This window comes from Sinocyclocheilus grahami, unplaced genomic scaffold (genome assembly GCF_001515645.1).
Source record: "Sinocyclocheilus grahami isolate Dianchi unplaced genomic scaffold, SAMN03320097.WGS_v1.1 scaffold770.1, whole genome shotgun sequence".
Taxonomy (NCBI): Eukaryota; Metazoa; Chordata; class Actinopteri; order Cypriniformes; family Cyprinidae; genus Sinocyclocheilus; species Sinocyclocheilus grahami.
In genome coordinates this window covers 219,928-239,369 of record NW_015505949.1, presented here as the reverse complement: position 1 = coordinate 239,369, position 19,442 = coordinate 219,928, and the positions used below count along the sequence as shown (strand labels likewise).

Sequence of the window (19,442 nt, the reverse complement as noted above, 5' to 3'; positions counted from 1 at the left end):
GGTGGCGAGTCCACAGTCTCCTCTGTCTCGACACTCGTCACATCCACCTCCTCGGAGGAAGATAGATGAAGTGTCTGGCTCTTTCTCTCTCTGGGGGCGGGGGTGGGGGGGGGGCCGCGAGAGAGAGAGACGCGGATCTAGCGGGTGAGGACCGAGAAAAGGACGAGCCCGTCTCGGATCCCTCCGCTAAATCCACCCGCGATCCCCACCACAACAGTCTGCGCTGTGCCTCAGCAACAGCGGGACCGCTGCCAGCGGGATCGCGAGCCTGGCCGCTGTCATCAAACGCAGCCAGGCGAGAGCGGAGCGTGCGCAGCGAGAGCTCGCAGTGATGACAATCAGCTGCTCGAAAGCTGACCGTGCATGCTTCGCTCCTAAACAAACGACACACAAATCGTGTGTATCCCCCGCCGCCAGATATCACGGGCAGGGAGAAACACAGCGTTTGTAATGCCGTTCACTCGCCATAGACGTCTCATTGTTTTATAAATATGAGTGCTTGTGCAGACAGACAACAGTAAATAGACAGACACATACACAGAGCGCTACTGAAGAGCAGAAGCTGGTTTGCGCCCGGCCGGATGTGCTTTTATGCTTTCTGGTGCTTACGTCACCCTGCTCGTGATGTCTCGCTGCTCCATTGGACGGATTTGACACGTGCTTCAGAACAAAGTGTCTCGACACAGCTCGAGTTCCTGAAGGGGAACTATATGTTGATTTGGCCATTCTGAAATACCTGAGGAAAGTCTGTCATCAAAGTATTTCTGTATAATTACTGTCTTACATGACTGCGTTCCCAGACAGCAGGCATCCACCTCTAAAAGCAATGACAGCATTTATTGTTACGTCTGCTCTCTCTGAGGCGCAAGTAATTTATTACATATGAAAATTATTATATTCAATGGCTTCTCCTAGTTTTCTTAGAGATATTTAGTGCCAGTTTATCAGGAAGTGACGATTTTGTTCTGTGCTTTATTCGCAAATGTTTTATGCGATATTCCAGTTTTCCACATTCGCATCTTTGGATGGAAACATTGCTAATGTAACAGCAAAGCTCTGATTCGGGGATTAGAACTCTTGATATCTGGCAACCGCACTCATGAGAGCTCGCGTAGTAGAGGCATGAAGAGCAGTCCACAATAACATTTTGTCTCCTTTTTTGACGAAAATAAAAAGAGGTTTTTGGTCAAGTTTTTATCTTTTTGAATACATTTTAGTCTCGTCTTATTTCGTCAACGAAATTGCATGTTGATATAGTCTTAGTTATCGTTTATGGACCTTATTATCGTCTCTTCTTCGTCTCATCTTAGTCATGGGAAAAAAGCTTGTTAACAAACATTTTTTGTCAGTCTTCGTTAACGAAATTAACACTAACACAAACAAAAGCTAGCAAGCTAGTTGTCAAGATAACATTTCTCATTTTCATTTAGTTAACTGGATGTACTAAATCTTAAACTGAAATAAGGTGGCGAGTCCACAGTCTCCTCTGTCTCGACACTCGTCACATCCACCTCCTCGGAGGAAGATAGATGAAGTGTCTGGCTCTTTCTCTCTCTGGGGGCGGGGGTGGGGGGGGGGCCGCGAGAGAGAGAGACGCGGATCTAGCGGGTGAGGACCGAGAAAAGGACGAGCCCGTCTCGGATCCCTCCGCTAAATCCACCCGCGATCCCCACCACAACAGTCTGCGCTGTGCCTCAGCAACAGCGGGACCGCTGCCAGCGGGATCGCGAGCCTGGCCGCTGTCATCAAACGCAGCCAGGCGAGAGCGGAGCGTGCGCAGCGAGAGCTCGCAGTGATGACAATCAGCTGCTCGAAAGCTGACCGTGCATGCTTCGCTCCTAAACAAACGACACACAAATCGTGTGTATCCCCCGCCGCCAGATATCACGGGCAGGGAGAAACACAGCGTTTGTAATGCCGTTCACTCGCCATAGACGTCTCATTGTTTTATAAATATGAGTGCTTGTGCAGACAGACAACAGTAAATAGACAGACACATACACAGAGCGCTACTGAAGAGCAGAAGCTGGTTTGCGCCCGGCCGGATGTGCTTTTATGCTTTCTGGTGCTTACGTCACCCTGCTCGTGATGTCTCGCTGCTCCATTGGACGGATTTGACACGTGCTTCAGAACAAAGTGTCTCGACACAGCTCGAGTTCCTGAAGGGGAACTATATGTTGATTTGGCCATTCTGAAATACCTGAGGAAAGTCTGTCATCAAAGTATTTCTGTATAATTACTGTCTTACATGACTGCGTTCCCAGACAGCAGGCATCCACCTCTAAAAGCAATGACAGCATTTATTGTTACGTCTGCTCTCTCTGAGGCGCAAGTAATTTATTACATATGAAAATTATTATATTCAATGGCTTCTCCTAGTTTTCTTAGAGATATTTAGTGCCAGTTTATCAGGAAGTGACGATTTTGTTCTGTGCTTTATTCGCAAATGTTTTATGCGATATTCCAGTTTTCCACATTCGCATCTTTGGATGGAAACATTGCTAATGTAACAGCAAAGCTCTGATTCGGGGATTAGAACTCTTGATATCTGGCAACCGCACTCATGAGAGCTCGCGTAGTAGAGGCATGTAGAGCAGTCCACAATAACATTTTGTCTCCTTTTTTGACGAAAATAAAAAGAGGTTTTTGGTCAAGTTTTTATCTTTTTGAATACATTTTAGTCTCGTCTTATTTCGTCAACGAAATTGCATGTTGATATAGTCTTAGTTATCGTTTATGGACCTTATTATCGTCTCTTCTTCGTCTCATCTTAGTCATGGGAAAAAAGCTTGTTAACAAACATTTTTTGTCAGTCTTCGTTAACGAAATTAACACTAACACAAACAAAAGCTAGCAAGCTAGTTGTCAAGATAACATTTCTCATTTTCATTTAGTTAACTGGATGTACTAAATCTTAAACTGAAATAAAAATTGATTTAAATTTTTTTTTACAAAACTTACAAAAACAGTATAATTAAAATGAAAATGGGCATAAAAATTAAATATGAATAAAAACTATAATATTATCTGAAAGACACTAAATAACATTGTATGTAAGTCCTCACTGGTGCTTACTTAGGCGGAATATTCTCTGGTCTACTTGACCAGTCTGCCACCCAGTCTGAATCCTTCATTAAGATGTCATCATCTCTGATCTTCTCCATGACTTCCTCCTGAGTGGACACAGACACACACCCAAATACAAGCTCAGACAGGTAATTAAGTGAAGCCAGAGTGCGTTCCATAAATTAGATAATCCACAACGTTCTCAAGAGGAAGTACCTGACTGTCCCTCCTCATGTCTACGTCGAAAATGATCTGGCCTTCATCCTGAGGACTGTGAGGTCGAGGAGGGCTGTGGGAGAGAGCAGTTATGTTTATCTGTGTTCATCCGTCACTTCTCACTGGAGCTTGCGCTACGCCCATGTCCTACTGGAACGTCACTCTCTCGTGAACGCACTTACAACAGTTAGCGGAAGCTAGAGATGGTTTTATGGTTTATAAAGTTTTAAAAATTGATATTTTTCTTATACAAACGCATCGATTCGCTTCAGAAGGTCTTTATTAACCCCCGGAGCCGTGTGGGGCACTTTTTATGATGGATGGACGCAGTTTATTGGACTTCTATTGGACTATTGAATATTACCACCCATTCACTGCCATTATAAAGCTGAAAAGCCAGGACATTTTTAAATATAACTCAGATTGTATTCGTCTGAAAGAAGAAAGCCATATACATCTAGGATGGCTTGAGGATGAGTAAATCGTGGGGTAATTTTCATTTTTTGGCTGAACTATCCCTTTAAAGCAGCACTATATGTAACTTTTGGCGCTCTAGCGGTTAATAAACAGGACTGCACACATCCCGCGGAAGAACATTCCAACCGGAGCTACTTCTCTAAGTTTATGTATATGGCGATTCACGCAGGTATGTGTTCCTCCGCAGCGGTGACGACCCGACCAGGCTACAATAGTCCAAATATAAGTGCTTATTATAAGTGTACTGTAGTGATTCAGAATAAGACGATTAATTCATGATGTACTCGCTCATTATATACATTTTGCAAATTTTGAAGACAGAAAAAGTTACATAGTGCTGCTTTAAGAATTGTCATTTAAATGACTTAAATTGCATTCTGTTCCTCACACAAAGCTTTCGTATAAACACAAAGCTTTTCAAAATTTGCAGCAATTTTGTCCTTTTTGGGCAACATAAATGACCAATCGCTTTCATTGTATGGAAAAAAAAGCAGCTTGGACATTCTGCTAAACATCTCTTTTTGTGTTTCATAGTACAAAGAAAGTCATACAGGTTTGGAATGACATAGTTTTCATTTTTGTGTGAACTCTGCAGTGTTTGAGAGAGCATTAGTCTGTATCCATATGAGAGAGAAACACTGTATTCCTACAGTAAACATCCAGAATCATATGACTCACTGAGTTTGAGTGAGAAAGGGTTATTATGGCCATCCTATCAGCATGAGGTCAGTGTGACCACGTGAAATTTGGTATGGATGTTTATAGCACTGCTCTTTATCTATGAGGTCATTAAACTCAAGCTGTGAACTCATGTGACATTTTCAGATGATATGCAAACATGTGGACTATGTAAACAACATCTTAAAGGGATAGCTCACCTAAAAATTTAAATTCTGTCTCGTGTTGTATGTTTTCTCAATACCACTCAGTTCTCATTCATGCTTGCTAAAATTCAAACTTGGCTTGTGTTAGGTTTGATTTGTTAGGGTGAGTGCATAATGAGAGAATTTTTATTTTGTGGCATTAATAAGACATAATGTGACATAAATATGGTGTCTACCTGTCGCATGAGGAGTTACTGCGGCTGGATTCATGCTGGGCATCTAGCAGGATTTTTTCCATGTCTCCATTGTGGATGGAAGATGATGAGGGAACGTGTTCAAGCCCGCCCACAATCCCAACATCCTCCTCTACTACTTGGGCTAGAGGGGGCGGCACTGAGAGGCTGGAGGAAGAGAGAGATGCGGCATTTCTGTTCATCTCCAGCTCTACCCATGACCCTAAACAAAATCATAACAACACAATCACAACAACAATAAAGCATATATATATATATATATATATATATATATATATTAAAGCTTATAACATTTAAATAAAGCTTATAACAATTCATTATTTTATTATTTTTTATTTTATTTAGTTTACCAAATCACACAGAACCTAATATTTTGTCTTGAATTTAGAAATCATACTTTACTCAAAGATAAAGCCATTAAGACTTTTTTACCCCCCATTGTAACGTGGAAAAATCCCCCCACTAATTTTCATTACTATTTAATGCAGAAAAGTAACATATATTATTTACAGTGTATCGAATTTATTGTATGGTGCTCACAGTAAAAGACATTGAATAAAAAGAATAAAGTCATGATGCAATGACCAAAGACGCCCATCTGACGCAGGACAAACATCAAAAGCAAGAACATGTGGGATTGGCCTATTGTTTGTCATTTTTAAATAAAAGCTTTTTGTTTTTTTTATCAGCTTAGAAAGAGGTCATAGTGTTTATACTGCAGATCATTTCAATATTTGCTACTAAAATTATAATCAAACTCTGAAAAGTCATGTAGGTGACTAAAGATTTCTATTTCAAATAAATGCTTTTCTTTTAAACTTTCTATTCATCAAAGCATCCTGAAAAAGGCATACCAGTTTCCACAAAAATTGAACATTTTGAACATTGATCATTTTAAGAAATGTTTATTAAGCAGCAAATCTGCCTATCTGAATGATTTCCGAAGGATCATGTGACACTGAAGACTGAAGTAATGATGCTCAAAATTCAACTTTGCGTCACAGGAATAAGTTACATTTTAAAATATATTCAAATAGAAAAGAGTTATTTTAAATGGAAATAATATTTCACACTATTACTGTTTTTTACTGTATTTTTTATCCAGTAAATGTAACCCTGGTCAAAGCTTGGACTTCTATATAAGACAAGACAAAATTATTTACATACATTTGAATGTGAATTTTTAAATGTAATACAAAAATAATAATTGTAAAAAAAATCTACATTGATATCAATTACAAAAGCTAAATGTCAGGTTGTTTATGGATTATGGTAAAGACAATCTGACAGGGAAAATAAAATAAAATAATAAATACTGCAATGCAAATCTGAATAGTCATAAAATCAAAATATCTGATTTTGGAGTTAAATGTGGCCTGGAAATGATATTGCATCCACTGTATGAACCAAGGCAGACGGTGACAGACAGTGGGATTTCCCTGTAAACCATTGGTGGTCTGGCTTAACTTCTATTTACTGTGTAGTGTGACCACGTGAAATTTGGTATGGATGTTTATAGCACTGCTCTTTATCTATGAGGTCATTAAACTCAAGCTGTGAACTCATGTGACATTTTCAGATGATATGCAAACATGTGGACTATGTAAACAACATCTTAAAGGGATAGCTCACCTAAAAATTTAAATTCTGTCTCGTGTTGTATGTTTTCTCAATACCACTCAGTTCTCATTCATGCTTGCTAAAATTCAAACTTGGCTTGTGTTAGGTTTGATTTGTTAGGGTGAGTGCATAATGAGAGAATTTTTATTTTGTGGCATTAATAAGACATAATGTGACATAAATATGGTGTCTACCTGTCGCATGAGGAGTTACTGCGGCTGGATTCATGCTGGGCATCTAGCAGGATTTTTTCCATGTCTCCATTGTGGATGGAAGATGATGAGGGAACGTGTTCAAGCCCGCCCACAATCCCAACATCCTCCTCTACTACTTGGGCTAGAGGGGGCGGCACTGAGAGGCTGGAGGAAGAGAGAGATGCGGCATTTCTGTTCATCTCCAGCTCTACCCATGACCCTAAACAAAATCATAACAACACAATCACAACAACAATAAAGCATATATATATATATATATATATATATATATATTAAAGCTTATAACATTTAAATAAAGCTTATAACAATTCATTATTTTATTATTTTTTATTTTATTTAGTTTACCAAATCACACAGAACCTAATATTTTGTCTTGAATTTAGAAATCATACTTTACTCAAAGATAAAGCCATTAAGACTTTTTTACCCCCCATTGTAACGTGGAAAAATCCCCCCACTAATTTTCATTACTATTTAATGCAGAAAAGTAACATATATTATTTACAGTGTATCGAATTTATTGTATGGTGCTCACAGTAAAAGACATTGAATAAAAAGAATAAAGTCATGATGCAATGACCAAAGACGCCCATCTGACGCAGGACAAACATCAAAAGCAAGAACATGTGGGATTGGCCTATTGTTTGTCATTTTTAAATAAAAGCTTTTTGTTTTTTTTATCAGCTTAGAAAGAGGTCATAGTGTTTATACTGCAGATCATTTCAATATTTGCTACTAAAATTATAATCAAACTCTGAAAAGTCATGTAGGTGACTAAAGATTTCTATTTCAAATAAATGCTTTTCTTTTAAACTTTCTATTCATCAAAGCATCCTGAAAAAGGCATACCAGTTTCCACAAAAATTGAACATTTTGAACATTGATCATTTTAAGAAATGTTTATTAAGCAGCAAATCTGCCTATCTGAATGATTTCCGAAGGATCATGTGACACTGAAGACTGAAGTAATGATGCTGAAAATTCAACTTTGCGTCACAGGAATAAGTTACATTTTAAAATATATTCAAATAGAAAAGAGTTATTTTAAATGGAAATAATATTTCACACTATTACTGTTTTTTACTGTATTTTTTATCCAGTAAATGTAACCCTGGTCAAAGCTTGGACTTCTATATAAAAACTCAAGACAAAATTATTTACATACATTTGAATGTGAATTTTTAAATGTAATACAAAAATAATAATTGTAAAAAAAATCTACATTGATATCAATTACAAAAGCTAAATGTCAGGTTGTTTATGGATTATGGTAAAGACAATCTGACAGGGAAAATAAAATAAAATAATAAATACTGCAATGCAAATCTGAATAGTCATAAAATCAAAATATCTGATTTTGGAGTTAAATGTGGCCTGGAAATGATATTGCATCCACTGTATGAACCAAGGCAGACGGTGACAGACAGTGGGATTTCCCTGTAAACCATTGGTGGTCTGGCTTAACTTCTATTTACTGTGTGGTGAAAGGGCAGTAAATGCCTCCCTCTCAGACTCATTAAGCTCACTGATATACGAGTCACCTGACCTGACCGCCACGTGCTCTACGTGAGTCTGAGCAGGGACACACTCCTTGAGCACATGGCCTGATCAACACAAACACACAGACTCCTTTCATACATGAGTCAGGGACGAGCACGGTTAAGCTTTCCGTGTTCCCCTTTCACCCACATCTGCTGTGCTGTCTCATCAGAAACGTCTGTGCTATTGCACAGTCAGTCCTCTGTTTACCACCGGCTTAACCAGCGCACACTGCTGACCAACCAGGATGAGCTAAGTATAAACCGAATGCCTCGCGAGCCACTCCCAGGAAAACAAAAAGAGGAAGACAAAGAAGGTCCACATGACTTCCTTGGGTTGAGCAAACATAGATCATGTGACATGGGTCCTGCTTTGACTCTACTCGATCTTCCCATCAGTATGGACGAGCATGCACATCTCTGTCCCATCCTGAGTGAGAAACATGTGAATTCGGCTGTGCTAGAGACGACTGACCTTTGTCTCAATCCACTGACACAAACAGTGTTACTATGGCAAGCTGAACATTCTGGCCAACAGTGGAACATTACTTTGGCTGTCATCAGGAAATATACAGAGATCAAAGATTAGATGATTGTATTACAGAGGCTTATTTATGAAACACTAAAGCATCATTGCTTTTTTTTATATATATCTGAATAGAAAAGTAATTGTAGCTAATTAACATTATATTTAAAAGCCATAATTTATGCTTAAACTGTTAATTACTAAACAAATACAGAAGATTATCAACAGCGTTTAAGAAAAAACAGTTTAAAACCAGTTCGCCACTAAAAATGTACGTGTTCGTTCTGTTCGTCCATCTGTTCTTTTGATTTTATGGAAGAAATATGACCGGACATGTTCTTGACTGGTTTTGAGAGATTCTGGCTGTGGCTGTGGGCAAAGTCTCTTCACACATCCTCCAGCTAGTAGTCATCATGTCTAGTACACAGCCAGACACATCCAATTTGTCAAACAAACACTGTAAGCTGAGTCTACATTTGCCCATCTGTTAAACTAAAAGAATCTGGTCAGCATTAAGATGTAATTTCACTTTCCCTAGGCAGTCTCTTCAATTCACTAGTTTTCAGCTTGAATTTATTTAATACACGAGTTTCACAATTTGAGTTGAATTACTGAAATAAATTAACTTTTCCACGACATTCTCGTTTATTGAGATGCACCTGTAGTGGCTGAGAAAACTGCGGCCATCACATCACTGCACTGAGATCTGGTCAAGGAAGTCTGCCTCATCTTTGGGAAACCAAGAGTTTTATGAGATAATTGGGCTGTGGTGCTGATGATACAGTTTCAACATCTATAGAATGAAAAACTGGCCACAGAATTCATTGAGGTAATAAAATGGTCTTAAACCAGGGTTATGTGCAGTGTGAAAAGTAGAATTACGAGTACTACTATATGATGAAATTATAATCATGAATATTAACTAAATTCTACTGACACTGCTTTGAACTTCCCTGCACCGTTAGGTCACTTAGCCTAATTTATATTCATTACGCGAGCCTTTTCCATTAGGTAACTGGTCAGCTGACTAACGTTAGCCTCCAGCGTCTGCCTTTCAGCCAATCAGCAAGGCTTACTGGCTCACTACTAATTAATATTCATGACTCAAGCCTTTATCATAGTAGAATTTATGAACTGGCGTCCTGAACCAGGCTCGGCTGTGGGGACTATAGTGAGGCTTAACTAGCTTTGGTCACAGCGCGCACGTAGCTCACTCAGCAGTACATTAATATTGGTGGTTTACACTGTATGCCAGTTTAAGTACACTGTTCAAAATTAGTGGTCTTAATAATATTTAGATATCGAGACTTCGCTGTCAGCTCTTTGCATTTCAGAAAGCATACCAGTAATATGATTTATGAGTCTCCTGTAACTTTAGCGCATCTTTAGGAATCCCCACTCATGTTCTAACCAAACATTGTATATTTAATAACGAATGAACTAATGTGGATTTTAAATAGTAGGCTGACAAATTATGTTTTTAGCAAATCCACACATACTGTATGATAATAATGAACTCTTTGTTTATGGTCTGGCTCTACTGTAGATGGCTACTTTTTCGGCGTTTACTTTTTCGATTTCATTTTCGTTTTATACGGTTTTTCGTGAATTAAATACTAATTAACAAGTTAAATCTAAGTGGTCAGAAGCCAATGCATAGACCAGTTTGTTTGCAACCTCGCAGTTCACACAAAGACCTTATTTGCTGCCACATGTCATGCGTTACATGTCAAACAAATATGAACAACACACTTTTTCTTTGAGCCACTTCTCATAAACACACCGGAGAAACGAAGGTATATGTTACATATATATTAAACGAATTAAAATGGTATTTCAAGCATCCACAATCTCCATTTTCGAGTTGCTCTAGTTCTCGCCTTGTTGACATCTTCTTTGGCCAGCCTACTGAAAACATATAACCACACTATTGGTTTAGGTTATAGTCAATCACTTTTTAAGACCCGCCTCCAAACACAATCTCAACAGCCATTGGACAGAAAGCTTGTCAATAAACATGTATTGCCGCAAACCCCGCCCTCAGAAATGTTGACTGGAACTAAAAAAAAGCGCAGTTTACATTAAGTGAAATAATTTAAAGTATTAAAAAAAACACCAATACAGACAAGCCAAAGGCTTCTCGAACAGATTTGATAGATGTCAGAACAACACAGCCAGGTGCTCCGGCTGTACATACCGTTTAACCCAGGCTCCCCGTTGTTGTCTGCTGGAGCAGCAGCGTCGGACATCGTGGCTCTGTGTTGCGCGGCTTACATAAGACTGTCACTGCACGAACACACTCTGCGCGCTCAAGCGTGCCGGAGCCTGATCACTAACCGGACGCTCTGTGAAGGGGGCGCCTTTAAATTCGCTAATAACTGCCTTTGTGGCTGACCTCAGAACGGTTATGGGAGCGCAGATTTCCTGCAGCGCTAAAATGACGCAAATTGGTTAATATCTGATAACAAAGACACATTACGTAATGGACTCAAAGGACTGTTTATCTATAATAAACGCACGTGAATTATGAACACTCTCTGTCAATAAACTAATATGCCGTATGGCAAGCCAATTTAACATTTATTTCTTAAAACAAACTAGCATCTATTGTTGCTGCTGATACTTTTTAATTACTTGCAAGTCATTCAATAATGACCGCTATCTTTTTCATTAGTAAGTTTGCTCACTAGTAGCTACTTTTCCATTAGATAGACTAGTCACTATCCTGATAGTGATTTTCCCCCTCTGATACTGGTAACAAATTGTAAATTTTAGCCATTGATTTTTGTATGCATCGGTGGTTCATATAAGTGAAGTGACACGTGGCCAAGTATGGTGACCCATACTCAGAATTAGTGCTCTGCATTTATCCCATCCAAAGTGCACACACACCCGGAGCAGTGAACACACAACCAGAGCAGTGGGCAGCCATTTTATGCTGCGGCGCCCGGGGAGCAGTTGAGGGTTCGGTGCCTTGCTCAAGGGCACCTCAGTCGTGGTATTGAAGGTGGGAGAGAGCGCTGTACATTCACTCCCCCCACCTACAATCCCTGCTGGTACAAGACTCGAACCCACAACCTTTGGGTTACAAGTCCGACTCTAACCATTAGGCCACAACTTCCCTTTACTGTTCACTTTTAAGTAGTATATACTGCAATTGTTGCTAATTGCACTAGTTTAGTGCGTATCCTTTAGTTACTAATAACTACTTAACTCTTAAAAAAAATGCCAGCCACCACCAGCATTTTTGATCTTTTTCACAAAAGTTTAATGGCACCCTGATTATTTTTTTGTATGAATATCTGAACATGCAATGTCAAAACAAAGAACAGAGCCTCTGCTTAAAACAAAACAAAACAAAAAAAAACCTTTTTATTCTAGCGTCATGCAATCTATTTTTATCAACACTGTGGGTAGGTTTCATGATAAAAGCAACATTTTGATCAAAATCCTGAGAATATTGTGTTTTTGTAAATACTACTTCTGGATCAGCTTCAGAACGAAGATCAACACATAGATAAAATAGATTGCTTCTGTCAACACATCCACAGCATGCATGGTCCTATACCACTTCCTGGATCGTCACTTCATTCGGTTAAGTTAGGCTGTTTTGATTTATATGCTGTTAAATGCTCTATGAACATATTATTTTACATATTAATCTGCTTACATACGCGATCACTTGTTTTTGGTGCTTCTTTGCTGTTTTGATCCAGATGTTCAATACTTTCAGAAGATGCACAATAGCGCCTCCTAAAGTACACCAGTGAAAACACAGAAAGCGGAAAATTCCATCAATGGTTATACAGTATTGCAGTAGTTACTAAACGGATGGGCAACTTCGGTCCTGGAGTGCCACTGTCCTGCAGTTTAGCTCCAACCTTATAATCAAACACACCTGCCTGTAGCTTTCTAGTGATCTTGAAGACAGTATTGATTCGCTTGTTCACGTGTTTGATTAGGGTTGGAGCTAAATTCTGCAGGACAGTTGCCCTGCCAAAAAGGTAGAAAGCCACACATAGATCAATAGCATGTACTTACCATTTAGATAAGGTTACTGTTATTATTATAATTTACATTCGAACAGTCATTCTGACCATTCATGAGGACATTCGGCACTAAAATCCTGAAGCAACACTTAAACTCACCGTTTATCTAAATGGTCAAGTGCAGAGCATTATTTATGGTTCTCAAAATCCTTTAAATAAGCTTTTCAGTTTTGCACTAGGCATGCTTTGCATATTCAAAGAAGACACAACTCTCATTTTATTGTTTGTTCCGTTTATAAATACCATTTTGATATCATAATCTCTATAATCTTTCTCACTTTGTAACTCTTGAGATAGAGAGTGTAGACAGAAATCGGACATGGATCACAAAGGAAAATAAACCCTGTAAGGCTGAATGACTCGTACACGAACGAGCAGTCCAACTGGAGTGTATATGCTTGAACAAGCGTAGATGTTACACTACTACAGCAAACACGGCAATGCCGTCTATGCCACAAAAAAAAAAAAGAACAGGAAAAGATCTTTGGACCAATGTGATGGCGGGTATGAGTGTGTGGATATCTGAAAAGAAACAGCCGTAACCTTTTGTAGCTGTAATGGAGTGTAACGGGACAGTATGAAATGTAATGAGAACAAAAAAAAAAATTACACATTAAGAAAATTAAAACAAAATTAAAACTAAACAACTTGGCAGTTTCTCTGATAAGATTAAAAACAGTTACAATGGCACAAACAACATATGGAGGATAAAAGGACACAGGGACACATCCACATGAGTTCAAATGAGTTTTTATACAGACACCTTGAATAAACCAAAGCCAAAATAAAAAACAAAAACAAAAAAAAAAACATATGGTTGAAATCTGTCAAGAGATTGCCGTCTATTTCATCCCTGGGCTCGGACTTGTGGGTAAGGGGAAAAGGGACGGAGGGTACAGACACAGGTTGGCACAACATCACCAGAGCAAGGCGCGTGTCATGGTGCCACAGAGGCCGAAGCCAGGTTGTGCTCTTCTCCAGACCAGTCTGAACCAGTTTACTCAGTATTGGCTGCCACTAGTTGGCTCGACTAGTTCATTCTGTCCTGGAGTGGGCCAAGGTTGGTTATGTGATGATGGTGGCTGTCACAGAAATGATTTTTGCTAGTTCTTTTTTTTTTTCATTTTCACATAGAGAGAGAGAGAGAGGTTCAGAGGTTTCCTTTCCCCATGATGACAGTATTAGTTCACTTTTTCCTGGAAGATGTAGAGGTTGTTGGTGGTTGCCACGGCGATGATATTTTCCTGCGGGTGCCAGGCGGTGTGTAGGATCTTCTTGTTGAAGTCCAGACTGTCCACGCTGATCTCATCCTTCTTTCGCTTGCCGCCTGCGCAAACCCTGCGAGGCTTCAGCACCTGCCGGGGCTTGCAGCTCTCGCGCGAAGCCTCCAGGGTGACGTCCCGCCGCTGGCTGCGGTCCAACATTCGGAAGAAGTTGTTGTAGGATCCAGTCATCACCACGCTGGGACAAAAGAATAGTTATTCTTATATACATCATAGTTATTCAGGGGGGCAAAACTTGAATCTGATACAGTTAATAAGCCTCACTATAAAAAAAGATAATGGAAGTTTATTATTTAAAAAAAGTGTGCGTGTATATACGTGTGTATATATAAATCCAATGAGACATTTTAGGTAATTTTGCAGTAAAATACTGTTAGATGTACAGTTTTTGGAAGTGAAAAATTAAAAATGTTCTTATAATTTACAGCGAAAAAGAACGTAAATTGACATTCCCAGAATCCCAGCTTACATTTGATGGTTTTTCGTTGAAATAAGTATCAGCTTTAATTTTTTCCTCATCAATTATGTACGTTAGGGTTTTGTTACATCTTATGTTGTTAAATTAATGTTTATTGCTTTATTCTTGTGTCAAGTTTTACACCACGGTGGTGTTTTGTATTTTTTTGTATGACATTGTGCACCTGCTATATATTAGTATTTACCTCAAGCTTGTGGAAAATCTATTGAGAAACTTTAATTTCTCTTTATCAACTGAGTTTTTAAGGTGGTTGTCAGTATATTAAAAAAGGTAAAAAAAAAATAAAATTTTAGTTTGTGAAAACAAAAAACGCTAAACTCTTAATATTAAATGGTTAAATTCTGGCATCCACAGCTGCCGGGTTTTTTTTTTTTAATGTAAAATTCACATATATAATTTTTTTTTTATAGTGCTGCCTCAGCTAGTTCTAGGCTAATAGGAAAATTGAAGATTTCTAGGAATGGGACGGGATGGCTGGCTAGTAGTCCAATAATAGACCAGATTGTTGTTAGTGACTAATTTAGCAGAGGAGGAGGGTGTTCAACAGAACTGACGTGTCTTCATGACATGCTAACCCAATCTTCCACTGCTCTTGACCAGCATTCAGTCTGTCTGAGTGATTAGAGGTTCCCTCCAGATAAGAGCCAGTCTGGGCCTCAACGGAGAGTCACACAGGCTCAGTAGCTGGTCTAAATGTTGACTGTCACCTTACATTGACTGACTGATGGTCTTAAATTGAAAATGAGCCTTTATTACAGAAGTACCTACAATAATTCATACTTCATCTTGCTTGCTTCTACATTTTACCCTGCTGCATTTTCTCAAAACATGCTAACAAAACAAAGCTAACTTGATAGAACCGGAAACATTTCTGTGCTCTCCTAAACTCTGTTATTCATAATTTACTAGCTAAAAGGATGAATTCCTATATTTTTATGTAGTTACAGTATAATCAAGCTATCATTGTATGCAGTTAACTATAAATTTCTCAGACAAAATAGCTATTATAAACTACCACCATTCAAAAGTTTAGGGTTGGTAAGAATTGTATTAAAGACTTTTTGAAATGTTTTATACTCACCAAGGCTGCATTTCTTTAATTAAAAAGACAGTTAAAAAATATTGTGAAATATTATTATAATTTAAAATAACTGTATTCTACTTCATATATTTCTAAAAGTAATGTATTCCTGTGATCAAAGCTGAATTTTCAGCATCATTACTCCAATCTTCAGTCACATGATTCTTCAGAAATCATTCTAATATGCTGATTTGCTGCTCAAGAAACATTTCTGATTATTATCGATGTTGAAAAGAGCTGTGCTGCTTAATATTTTTGTGGAAACTGTGATTCATTTTACTCAGATTCTTTGATGAATAAAAAGTTCAAAAGAACAGCATTAAAATGATTTTTTCTCTTAAAAAAAATTATGGAGCAGTTTGCGAAAGGACAGTTTAGGAGAATAATTATTATTGTTTCATCTCATAACAACAACAAAAAATTATGCAGCATTTTGTTGGAAAATGGTACTTTGGAACTGGAGGAAGAGAGCACCATTTTTACCCTGCTGATAAATGTAGTCAGCAGTGTCGCTGCTATATCTGTAAAGTTGCTTTGCAATGATTTGTATTGTGAAAAGCGCTGTACAAATAAACTTGACTATTTGAAAGCCAAGAAATGCGAGGAAAAGAGGGAAATCTCAAACGAACAATTGCTTGACGCCGAATTGCAGCAATTCAATTGCTGCTAATTTGAAAGTGAAAGTAAAATGCGCACGGTACTTTTACAAGCCATTTGAAAGCTAAGAAAAGAGGGAAACTCAAAAGAACTAACACCCCCCTCCCCATGCATCATATAATAATTACTGTTAATAGTGTTCATCGTCTGTTTGATTACATCTTAAATAGATTTTTCCGTACATTTCTGCCATATGTACATTGACAGCCATCACTGATAAACTACCACTAAATATTGTAGAAACTTAATTTGCTGTAAAGTTGCTTTGCAATGATTTGTATTGTGAAAAGCGCTGTACAAATAAACTTGACTATTTGAAAGCCAAGAAATGCGAGGAAAAGAGGGAAATCTCAAACGAACAATTGCTTGACGCCGAATTGCAGCAATTCAATTGCTGCTAATTTGAAAGTGAAAGTAAAATGCGCACGGTACTTTTACAAGCCATTTGAAAGCTAAGAAAAGAGGGAAACTCAAAAGAACTAACACCCCCCTCCCCAACGGTGATACCGGTATTACCGGTGTTGTCACAAGTCGATTAACCGGTGGGAAAATGTCCTCACCGTCACAACCCTAATAGGCTAGAAACATTACTGAAAGAACAAAAAGGAGTAGTTTGATCAGGGTTATATTCACGGGCGCTGCGGATAATCCGCGGGTCGGGTAATACAAAAACCGATTATTTGCGGGTTGATAAAATAAATCAAATGATGCAAATATTAACTAAATTTTTTTAAATACATTTTTCATCAGGCAGACGATTTCATTTGTGTGTGTTCGCCTGATCGGGAAGTTACGGTGACATTCCAAATAAAGTTTGAAAGAAGTAAAGCCTGTGTTAATGCTATGGAGTAGGTTAATATGGCCAAAGAAGATATTTTGTTTTATAAATAAATGTTCATTTAAAAGCAGCCCACGATCAGCGTATTATGTTACCGTTACCCCTTATGGCTAAGGTTAGGTTTTGTTCCATCCTCCACGTGGTACCAACTCACAAAAGACTATTTTTATCCAAGTAGGGCAGAGAGCCGCTTCAGAAACATGCCACAGCTGGCCGGTATAAACACAAGCACTGACTAGAGCAGATGCGATCAGCTCTGATTCCCGAACGTGCTGCAGACGTGTGCAGTGAGGCACAGATCAGCTCTAACGTCACTGAATCTGCTGTTAAAAATGAACCATCCATTCATAATAGCATCATGCAAAACATACACGACAAATGGCAAATTTTTCCCTGCGTCTCGAAACGTCATAGCATTTCCACACCGGCGATATCATCTACGTCCTCACGCGTTGACGTCATCAAATTGTGATCGGTTCGTGAGATCGGCCAAGTGTAGTGAGTACCGATCGAGTCATAAAATGTGATTATTGGCCGATACCGATCTCCGGTCGATTGATCGGGGCATCCCTAATTATTAGTGCTGTCTAATCGATAAAAAGCAATTAAGAAAATCGCAAAAAAAAAATTCTGGAATTAATCAAATAAAAAAAATGTATTCAGATTTTCATCAAATTAATGTAGAAACAACAAAGACAGTATATATTTTTAATATTTGTTTAGTGGCATATCACTGATCACTGATACCAATAATGCCCTACAAAGGCAAAATACCGTAACTCACTAGAGTGTGAAACTGAGAAAAATTACTTTAAAGTTTTTTACTTGTGCACAATGTGCAGCCAAATTAATTATAGGTAGGACACTGGAAATTAAACAATTAGATGTTTTAGTAATGAAAATGATCTACATTAAACAATTGTGAGCTCAAACTTGATTTTTACCCCTATTTTGAAGTGAATGTACTCTTCCTTTGCATTGTCTGCAAAATGTGAGAAGTCACACCAAGGCAAAAGGCAGTAACTTCCACATTAGCAATATTTGGATGCTGATCACCATTTACAAAATCGTTATAGTAACACCTGTACAAAATCTAGTGATCATGGGCTATCTCATATAGGCTATTGCATATAGTAATGTGACTGTATTAAATTTTTTTTTGACCGTAACAAGCAGACTAAAAGTTAAACGCGAGTGGATACCAATTTATTTGCTATGCTCATTAACATAAAAGAATGCTAGACATAGCATAATTGCTTTTATATTGACTTGTATTAAATAGCCTAAACTAAAAGAATGACTTGTGGATTGATGTGAAAGCCAGCAAGCAGGAATAATGCTCAGAATGGATTAAACATCTCCAATGACGTTCATCGCCATGGATTGATTTTATCGGGTTACAAGAAAAGGTAGGATATGGATTTAATTGCGAACTGTTAGTAGGCTACTGATTTTCTGATTGATCACGCTAGCTACAGCATTCGAGTCCACACGCGTCCAACTAAGTGACAGCCTGGTGAATAATCTGCATTACAAAAAGAAAAAAAAAATCTTTAAAGGTTATTCACGATTACGTAGCCTATTGCTGCCAATGTATCTAGTGTTTACAGTGCTTTGTTATATGGAGCTGTTTTGGTAGATCGCAAACTATTTAATAAGTTTGTCTACATCGTAATTAAAATGCAGCAGACTTTAATGTACAGTAAAAAAAAAGGCAGAACACTGCATAACTCCAAACCGGCACCATAACTTCATTTTGACGCGCAGTTAAACAAAGGCAGAACGCCGTAACTCAATTTGAGCGATCCAAACAAAGTGAAAGAACCATAACTGGTGTTATATGGTGTTCTGCCTTGGTTTCTCTGGGGCTTTTTGAAGTTACAGTTGAGACGACCCATTATTTTCTCGGAAAAACAACGAAATTGACTCAAGATACTTATGCACATGATAAAGGATGTCTTGAATGTCACAAAAATATCAATAACTAATTTTCGACAAAAATACGGTCTTTTGCCTTTGCACGGCAGAATACTTCTGATGTCTATATGAAATAAGTTTTTTTTCCCCTTAATAATTAACCACTGATTATATAGTTGAGAGCTAACAATTTTAACATTTATAGGACTTAAAGAATAACAGACTAAAAATATTAGACTAAAAAAATAACTTCTAATTTAAGTGATCTTAAAACAATATTCACATAAACACATAATAGATGTCATATTTAGCTACAGTCAGCAAGTAGGAAATAGGCCTATACAGAAATTGAATAAAGTTGTCAAACACTAAATTCTAAATTAAATATAGATGAATCTTTAAG

General features: G+C 38.0%; 2 protein-coding genes across 3 annotated transcripts in view; both read right to left on the bottom strand.

Annotated features, from left to right (window-relative positions):
• Positions 1 to 11,105, bottom strand: part of LOC107561399 (BCL2/adenovirus E1B 19 kDa protein-interacting protein 3-like) — a 16,974-nt gene extending 5,869 nt beyond the window's left edge. Inside the window, exons 1-4 of one of the 2 annotated variants that reach the window (XM_016245841.1) lie at positions 10,934 to 11,105; positions 6,652 to 6,871; positions 3,283 to 3,355; positions 3,076 to 3,173 (exon numbers count right to left, since the gene is read on the bottom strand). In XM_016245841.1, the coding sequence (XP_016101327.1) occupies positions 3,076 to 3,173; positions 3,283 to 3,355; positions 6,652 to 6,871; positions 10,934 to 10,985 (443 nt within the window). In that variant the 5' untranslated portion in view covers positions 10,986 to 11,105. Of the gene's footprint in view, positions 1 to 3,075; positions 3,174 to 3,282; positions 3,356 to 4,819; positions 5,036 to 6,651; positions 6,872 to 10,933 lie in introns of those variants that run through there. The other variant, XM_016245842.1, reaches the window with a different exon arrangement.
• A 1,901-nt stretch (positions 11,106 to 13,006) lies between these two features.
• Positions 13,007 to 19,442, bottom strand: part of LOC107561386 (serine/threonine-protein phosphatase 2A 55 kDa regulatory subunit B alpha isoform-like) — a 33,711-nt gene continuing 27,275 nt past the window's right edge. Inside the window, exon 10 of the mRNA XM_016245831.1 lies at positions 13,007 to 14,246. Coding sequence (XP_016101317.1) covers positions 13,967 to 14,246 — 280 coding nt within the window. The 3' untranslated portion in view covers positions 13,007 to 13,966. The remainder of the gene's footprint in view (positions 14,247 to 19,442) is intronic.